The following is a 9636-nucleotide window of genomic DNA, read 5'->3' on the forward strand; positions in this document are numbered from 1 at the left end:
TGCGAATACGCTCGCTGCTACAGATCGTATTAGCGTATTGATCCGGGGTTTGTTTGGACTATTTAAACTCTATGTTATTGCTCGCCAGTTTGGGGAAAAAAAAGCAGGAAGATAGGTCCTGCCTGTAGAAAAACTATGTGAGAAAGACCACGCAAGTCCCATCTAGTCTCACACATACGAGAATCCTGCTAGTGAAAACAAAACCATTGAAATCAATGGTTTCGTTCTGTCCCGTTATGTGGCCATGGTTTTCATAGCCACCTAAAGGGATTAAAACACGCCCATGTGTTTAAGCCCTTAGTTCATCAATACACAGCGTATACAGGGGCTGAAATACATTGGTGCCTTATCGGCGGTCTTTCTCCTCGTGTAAATCTGCAGGTCTCCTACGTAATTATTTAGGCTTCCTCACACGGGCGTTTCAGTCCCGTTATGCGGTTGTGATTATCACGGACGCATGGCGGGACAAAATCAAACCATTGATGTCAATGGTTTCATTTTCATTAGCGGTATTCTCATCCGGTAATAGAAGGGGTGAGACAAGATATGCCAGTCCCTATCTATATGCCAGGCCCTATCTATATGCCAGGACCTATCTATATGCCAGGCCCTATCGTCCCGCTATAATGCGGAGATGGAATAATCCGAGATGATAAAAACCTTTGTTGTTGCGCTCTGTAGCGGCACATACGGACGTCTATTTTTGCCCTTTTACACCCATTGATTTCAGTGGGCTGTTATGGCACATATTAAACACCAAGAAAGGACATGTTGAGACCGAAAGTCACGAGCTGTAAATGAACCCAATGACATCAAGGTCGTCTATTCACTGTGTATTAATGCTCGTGTGAAATAGTCTGTCAAAGCAGAGCACCAAGCCTTGTGTTTATCTTTTTTCAACAACAAAAGCTTTATTTAACAGCACAGAAAACAACACAAGAACAACAGGAAATGTAAAAGCCGGAAGACAGCCGGATGTCGCCGGCGCTGCGTGGCTGTGAGGGCGGAGCGTACAGGCGGCACTGCCCCTTCTGTCCCTGAGTTGGTCTGGCTGTCAGTCAGGCGGTGACGTAACGCCGGGGGCGGGGCGCTGGTATGTGCGTGACGTCAGCACGTTCTCCTCCCCACGTAGAGGCTGTGGAGCTGGCCTGAGACGTCACTGGCGACAACATCTCCCCCAGCAGCAGTAGGATGCAGCCGCCGGGCCCTTCCCTGCACCCCCATAACAACAACCCCGGGGACTTCACCTTCGTGTCATCCACCGAGGCGGAGGGTGAGGCCTGACACTTCTCTGTGCTGCTGCCATAGTGAGGTCCTGTGAGCCGGCTGTCTATAGACTCCTCTATAAGGGGCCATGTCTTCTTCTAGACTTACCTGGGCAGCCCTGGGTTCGAATCTGACTAAGGCCGTGTTCACACGAGCATATGTGAATACAAGTGTGGCACGCAGCATACGCAATACCGATAAGCCATAGGTAGCCATGTTGTTGTGATGCAAACTGCGCAAAATAGGTGTAGAAGAAAAATCACCGCATGCTCTATGTTGGCGCGTGTTATGTGTGCGCACACGCCAGGATAGTATGTGGGGACCGGCGACACGCAGGAAGGACGCAGTATCACTGCATACGTGCCGCGTGCGTGTCTCTTGTGGGCAGTGAATTACGGCCATCACGAGCGCAAGCTTGCCGTGTATTATACGAACGGTGTACGCGCTTGTGATGTGCGGTAATTCGCAGGCAGTCAGGTACATTGCCTCACACTGCTTCGCTCAGATTTGCACGTAAGAATTGCGTAATTCACAAGTGTAAAAAAACAACAAAACGCAGCGTGTTCCATTGTGCCGTGTACTATGTGCCCATTGTTCTCTAGGGGTGCATAATCAACGCTGACCGTGCGTAATTGCCTTGCATATATACGGTATATATGTTGTGGAGCGACACCGCGGGAAACTAAAACCGGATGTGAGATACGCAGTCATGCGCTGTACTATATCACTGCCGTAAGACACTGTACCACTCCCTGCCTTACGGTGCATCACACGGAATTGCACGTATTTCGGTCCATGGATATGCTGTGTGTTCACTGGTGGAAATACGCTTTTATCTTGCGTTTTTCTGGCTATCCGCTTTTAATGGCAGTGGATGCGCAGGCTGCCTCCTGTATTTTGCGCATATTTACCCATGCTCACTGGTTTTAGTTGGTTTCTACAGTCCATAATTTGTGTTTCCAACGCCGTCGCTTAGCGATGACACGAGTACCCACAGCCATGAACATTCATGTCTTTCTCTGGCCTCGTTTTACTGCGGATTGGCGATTGCAGAATTCGCAATAAATATCCATCCGTGTGAGCCCGGCCTTACATGTGCAGACATGCTCATGTGAATGAACTATTTTATTGGCTCCTTTCAGACATAATGGGTGATTCTTCAACAGAATTGTCCAAAAATAGATCATAGGCTGTATTTTTTTTTTTTTTCATTCTTGCGCTGTTGGTGCGAACGGAAAATCACTAGTGTAAATTAATCCATTGAAAATAATGGGTTTTATTCACATGTATGTTCTGTGCATCTCGCAGTGCGCAGAACTCGTACGTGAAGAACGCTCATGTAAATACACTCGACGGCAACATCTGCATGGAGTTTGTATGTTTTCTTTGTTTTTGGGTGGCTTTCCTTCCTTCGGGCACTCAGGTTTCCTCCCACAGACCAAAAACCTACTAATAGGCCCCATGGAAATTGGGTCCAATATTAAAGGGGTTTTCCAGGACTTTGGGCATTCTTTTCTATTGTTGGCCTAGCCTCGGGATAGGTCATCAATAGATGATTGGCAGGTGTCCGCCGCTCGGGATCCCCACCGATCAGCTGAATCTCAGCCTAGTTGTCAAGAGTGGATACCTCTAGAAGCAGAGCACATTGTCAACATTGCAGCGGCCCAGTTTGGTACTATAGGCACAGCTCCCATTGAATTTAATCTGCCTCCAGAAATGTCCACACTGATAACTCTGCTGGGAATCAGCTGATCAGCGGGATCCCAAGTGGCAGATAGCCGCCGATCATCTATTGACGAGCTATCCTGAAGATAGGCCAACAACAGAAAAAAAATGCCCAAAGTCCTGGAAAAAACCCTTAAGTGATGACCAACTGTGTTGCTGACCATGTATGTAAAATAAAAGGACTACTTTAGGTCAGGCATATACATCGTGTTGACAAAAGTATTGGCCCCCACCAATGGAGCGTCTAACACAGGCATATCCCAGAACAGAAACCATCAGAATACCACCAGGTGTGGAGCTGACAACAGGGTCTGCTGGCGGGATGTCACCTGAGCAATCAAACAGTACGGACATTGCAGCAGTTTTGGACCTTCCTAAGTCCTCTGGCCATGTTATTCAGAAATGGACACCATCCGGTGTGTGCGGGGCAGCCACTTTCAAGGAGACCTCGTAAACTGACAGAACGTGGACAACGAAGAGTTATATGATCTGTGAAGGCATCACGCACATTGTCTGTCCTCGCTCAGGCCTCACTGGCCATTGAGACATCCATTAGTGGTAGAACCATCCACATGGAGCTGCTTGCTGTGGTGTTCAGCTGCACAGAAACCCACCATCACATCAGTGAATGCACAGAGGCGCCTGCGATGGTGCTTGGAGCATCATTCTTGGACTGTGAGTGGAAGCAAGTGTTGTGGACAGGTGAATCGCAGTACACCATCTTCCGATCGGATGGCGTCGCTTGGGTGTGGCGGTTGCCTGGAGAGGGGTTCCTACGGGACTATATCGTCCCAACAGTGAAGTTTGGAGGAGGTTCTGTTATGGTGTTTCTGCCGGTCTAGCGCCATTCCTTGTAGTGATGTCCACCCGCAGTGCCAATGGGTACAGACACACTCTGGACAATGTGGCATTACCTACCCAGTGGCAATACTTTGGTACAGCTCTGTGACTCTACCAACATGACTGAGCGCCATGTCATACAACGCGCGGTGTTAAGGATTGGTTTGAGAAGCAGAACATTTGCAAACCTAACTAACCGTCCCAAAGTCCAGATCTCAATCCAATGGAGCATCTTTGGGACGAACTAGAATGCTGTATCCGTGCACGCTCAACGCACCCAGCATCCCAAGCTGTACTTTCCGAAGCTCTCCTTGAGGAATGGAGGCAAATTCCTCCACACAGCTATAGAGAACTTCTGGAAAGCGCCTCAGAGTTTCTTGCAAAGCAGATTTTGGACTCGCCTGGTATAGACACCTGTATCCCAGACAACCTGGGTGTCCAGGTGCCTCACCTGTGCTCCCAGTAACGGCTCTCAAATAGTCTCTTCCTATGCTTGTGGCATCCGCTGATAAGGGGAGAGCAGCATGGATTTCAGGGATCTTTTAACCAAAAAGATCCCAGGGTATGCAAGCAAAAGAATAAATGACACAGGTCAAAAAAATCAGGCACTCATAGGAGGAGCATAAATCAGAACTGATGTGGTACCATAAGTCATAGACTGAAAACTTACTTGGAAGGAGGAGGATTTGATAAACAGAGGCCCTCTCCTGTGATGGTAAACTTTTCCATTAAATCTGGGTTGTAGAGTGGAGACGCGGGGAACTCCAGCCAGGATGATGTTTTTACTGATTATTATTTAATGGTTTGAAATGGCAAAAAAAACCCAAATTTGGCGATGCGTTTCTGTGCACACAGGCACCTTCATTAAGCCAAATCTCAGGTTTGCCAAATCTCAAACTATGTGCACAGAAACGCGTTGCCCAATTTGTTGTTTATTTGCCTTTTCAAACTATTAAGGCTGGGTCCACACATGGCGGATTCCTGACAGAAATCTTGTGGTTTGGCCGCAGCGAAAAACCGCAAGATTTCCGCTGGGAGAACCGCTGCTTCAAAACCCGCGGCGGTTTTGAAGCAGGCCGGCCGCTCGCTCTTCCGCTGCGGCCGGCGCTCCCATAGTGGAGAGCGCGGCCGCAGCGGGAAAAAAAAAATGAACATGCTGCGGTCGGCAAATCCGCGCGGCTTCTGCCAGCTTAGGCGCAGCAGATTTGCTGTCCCGTGTGGACGAGATTTCTCAGAAATCTCATCCACGTGGCTGGCTAATCCCGGGATTAGCGGCCGCATGCTGATTTACCGCGGTGAAATTCCGCATGGAATTTGCGTGGCAAATCTGCCCCGTGTGAACCCCGCCTAAATAATCAGAAAAAACCTCATCCTGGCTGGAGTTCCCCGCGTCTCCACTCTACAGCGCACGTCTGCCGCAGATTTGACTTTTTTTATATGCTGCTGCTCTGCACAAGGATTTCACCCTTGTCAATGGGAAAAAACCACGTGTGGAATTTCCAATGTGGACTCGTTAAGTGTTGTAATTTTTTTTTTCTGGTGCGGATTTAAAATCTGTGACGTGGATTTCTCATTCAAATGAATGCAACGTGTGTTTTGAGTGAATTTGGGTGTCAATTCTGTCCCAAAATTCCCCGTCAGAACATACCCTAATGGAGATTTTAAATAGTAATGGCGGCGTCAGCCAACAAGTACATATCTGATATCTTTAGTCTCGGGAGAAGCAGAGGATTATTTTATGATGTAAATTTTATTGGTTATACCAACTGCACAAGGCTACATTCACACAAGTGTGTATCTCGTGCATGTTTTGTGTGTTGCCCGATGCACAAAAGTCGCGCAAATATGAACTTTATTGTTTTGAATAGAATAGTACACCTGATTTTGTTTCCTCTCAGCGATGATGCAAGGTAAGAAATTGCAGCATGTCCAATTTTTTTCGCTTCCCTTGGACCACATCGCCCATTGTTTTCAGTGGGACAGTCAAATGCATCATATGCTATGTGATGTGTTGTTTCCTATTGGAATCAATGGGAAACACTTGCTGAAATAAGTGCTGGAGGATCACAATTTCATGTAAAACTCAATCCACAAGTGTGATATCGGGCTAGGGTTTCGCGGCCTGATATCGCGCTCGCTCGTGTGAATGTAGCCTCAGTGTATAAAAGGAGAGGACCAAGAAAAGTAGAGCTTTTTTTTCGAATTTTTGTATCCATTTTTACAGAGATGGCAAAAAAGCAACAGTTCAGCTTTGGTCGTATAAGAACGGCCTGAAGGTCCAGAAAAATATTGGTAAAATATGAATCGAAGAAAAAAAAAATTCAACTTCAAAAAATATCACTCCAAAACACTTTGATCACCTTTTGGTTCTGAAATGGTTAAAAAAGCTGTGTTTGCATACAGGCTGCAGTCCTGCATGGTTTACAGGACATTGCAGGCGCTGCAGCCAATAATAGAGCTTAGTGATTGAGCTGAGTGTTGAGCTCTGTTATTGGCTGCCAGCGCCTGTGATGTCATGTAAATGGGCTGGGGAAGCCTGTAAACGTGACTGCAGAGGGGAGACCCGGAGAAGTGGCATGGGACACAGCGGGAGCATGGAGCGGGTAGTATATGTTTCCTTATTTTACTGCATGTGGGGGGCCTGATTTCCAGAAGTGGTAGAACTCGGAAAACCCCTTTTTAATAATCTATAGATTCTTTTTTTAGCAACAGTCTCTTCCATCAAATGTTTCCTGCAGCTGCAAATAAGATTTAACGCTACATTTTGGTCCATGCCTCCTATAAATGTTCAGCTCATCAATATTTCTGTAATGCCTTGCGTGCTCAGTAGAGATGAGTGAGTATACTCGGTAAAAGCAATTGCTCGAGCGAGCATTGCCTTTAGCGAGTACCTGCCCGCTCGAGATGAAAAGTTTGGGTGCGGAGCAGAACGGAGGGGAGATCTCTCCCTCTCTCCCCCCCCCCCCCCCCCCGCTCCCTCCTAATGCTCGCTCGAGCAATTGCCTTTACCGAGTATACTCGCTAATCTCTAGTGCTCAGCCCTCTACAGGTCATGCCACAGCATCTTGATATGGTTAAGGTCAGGACTCTAACTTGGCCATTCCAAAACACAAATACTCTTGTTCAATCATTTTTTAATTTAATTGTGTGCTTTGGGTCATTATCTTATTTTGTCTGGTGACAAATTTGCAATTTTTGTACACCAGAAAGCTGGCATATAAGACCTACAGTAGTAGTTTTTGCCCCATGGTGTTGTGTCTTTGTGTCAAAAAGTTCTAATTTTGCCTCATCTGTCCATAAAACACTTTCCCACTGGCTTTGTGGAACATTTAGGTGGTTTCTGGGTTTTGGGAAGGCTCCCGTCATGGTTTCCTTCCATAACACCAAGAACATCATTCTTTTTCTGTTGCACTTGGGCTCTTCTTCACCTCTTTCAGGATTGCCCGTTGTGTTCTTGGAGTGATCTTGTGAACAAGTCCTGTATTTTCTCCACTTGTAGATAATTTGTCGGTGGATTGATGTACACCGAAGTGTTTAGTGATGCTTTTTTGGCCTTTTTCGGATACTTGTGTGTCTATAACTCATCTTCTGAGAGTTTCTTAAAGTTGTTTGCATCAAGGCATGGTTTATAATGACCACTCTTTCTTGATGAGAACCGATCTGTCAGTACACAGGCTTTGTTTGCCTTTATTTAATGGGTAATCTCCTTAACCTTTTCTTGTCCAAGGAGTCATTGATGTGCCTGCGTCCAGGTCACATTCTGCAACTCTGATATTCCCATGTTCAAAAATCATGACTTTCTTCTTTTTCTGGTGACCTATGTGTATGAGGGCTTGTTTTATTTCTGCGGTACAAGTTGTATTTTTCAATGGTACTACTTAACTCTTTCCAATCCCATTTTTCACATACTGTCCAGCTCTTATTTATTTTGGGTGGGAAAGAGGTTGGTGGATTACTAGGAATTTCCCTACTGTTTTAAGAGAAAAATATAAAAATGAGCCTGCCTGTTAATTTTTATTATCCATTTTAGTTTAATTGAAGTGTTTAGTTTATTTTTGTTTAACAATTTCTTTGATTGTGATAGGCCGGGTTCACATCTGCATCGGAGCCTCGGGCTAGAGGTTCTGTGGCAGTTCTGGCTGCAAATACCGGAAGAAAAAGTGCCGCATGCACCCATTGACCATAGTGAGATCTGTTTGGTGGGGTCTAAAGATTGAGACCCCATCTGTCCTAGGAACAGGAGTCTTGATGATTCCTGTGTGAATGGGACAAAGGACACGCATGTGCGCCGCTCCATTCGTTTCAGTGCCAACACCGGAGATTGCCTAGTGCTTGTACAATTTCCAGCGCTGCCATTTAAATCGATGGAGCGGCGGAGCGCAAGCGCAACCTTCCCTCCATTCATGCACGGACGATCGTGGCTCCTATTCTCAGGATTGGTGGGGGTCTCAGCAGTCAGACATCCACCGATTCTAATGTTATCAGTTATGAGATAACTTTTTTTGGTACAACCCTTAGGGGCCAGGCTTTTTTGTACCTTAAGGACCAGACACTTTTTAGGGATTTTACAAATGTGGTAGTTTTACTGCCCTATTTTTATTCATTTATTTTTTTAGCTACCACCACTATTTTTGCAGTATTTTTTTCCCCTGTGGATTGCACTGTGGATTTGAAGGTTAAACTCAATTAGGAAGGTGAAATTGAGTTTTTTCTTTTTTACCCGCACAGATGATCTGCAGTACATCCGCGCATGAAAAATCTGCGATCTCTCGCAAGCAAAAAAAGAATACAATTTAAAAATCATCTGCAGTGCATCTACTGTAGAAATCCGCATCAAATATCCATGCGGGCCGTATTATGCCCATGGACATGAGGCCTATATTGTATAGGTGCATATGACGACTGTTTTGGTTGGTGTCGGCTTTGGGTTATTTTCTTTATGTATATATATATTTATTTTTTTTTTACTCTGCAACTTCGCTTTACTTATTTATGTATTTGTTTTCCTATCTGTGACCCTCATGATGTCGTATAAGACCTCCGGGGAAGAATCACATGTTTTTTGGAGCCCCAGTTACAGGGAAAACATCCCCCTGTAGTAACATTAGGCACTCGCAGAACTGATCTGGGTCCGCTGGGACCCTGTAGCTCTGCTGTAACAGGGGGCACTCAGTGGTCATGTAATCTCTGGCTCGTGTAGTGGAAGTTAGCCTTCCACTTTTTAGTACATAGAGCTCATTGAGTGCTGTGTGCTAGGAAAGGGAGAAGGTCTTTTACTTTGGGTTCTCAGCTGTGACCCACGTCCTGCTTCTGATGGACTGCAGAAGCAGGGTCTTTAATCCATCGGATTATTATTATTATTTTTATTTTTTTACTATTGGCTGGGATTAAAGCCCAGGAGCAAGTACCATAAATTTACAGCGCTTGGTCCCTAATAGGTTAAGGAAAGCTGGATCAATGACTGTTGTGTGCTGCGAGAGGTGTAGTTTGCTTGTATTTGTCCTCTGTTTGAATGTATGAGAAGAAAGAAAATGGCAAGTTATATTTATATTTCACAGTGTTGTGACTGCAGGATTTAGTAGTCGTAGGCTAATGTACACAAGTGTTAGTGCATGCAGCCCTTACAGGGGGTTACAGGTAATGCCTTACAACTAGAGATGAGCAAGCGTACTCGCTAAGGCAAACTACCCGAGCGAGTAGTGCCTTATGCGAGTACCTGCCCGCTCGTCTCTAAAGATTCGGTTGCCGGCGGGAAGGAACGGGGAGATCTCTCTCTTTCCCCTCCGCTCCTCCCTGCTCACTCCC

The 9636-nt window shown here is 45.9% G+C and overlaps 1 protein-coding gene across 1 annotated transcript in view; it reads left to right on the forward strand.

The window, feature by feature from the left end:
* The first annotated feature begins 1107 nt into the window (after positions 1 to 1107).
* YIPF4 (Yip1 domain family member 4) overlaps positions 1108 to 9636 on the forward strand; it is a 34576-nt gene continuing 26047 nt past the window's right edge. The window contains exon 1 of the mRNA XM_066595894.1: positions 1108 to 1273. Within this exon, the coding sequence (XP_066451991.1) occupies positions 1192 to 1273 (82 nt within the window). The 5' untranslated portion in view covers positions 1108 to 1191. The remainder of the gene's footprint in view (positions 1274 to 9636) is intronic.

The sequence above is a fragment of the Eleutherodactylus coqui genome, chromosome 3 (assembly GCF_035609145.1).
Source record: "Eleutherodactylus coqui strain aEleCoq1 chromosome 3, aEleCoq1.hap1, whole genome shotgun sequence".
Lineage (NCBI taxonomy): Eukaryota > Metazoa > Chordata > Amphibia > Anura > Eleutherodactylidae > Eleutherodactylus > Eleutherodactylus coqui.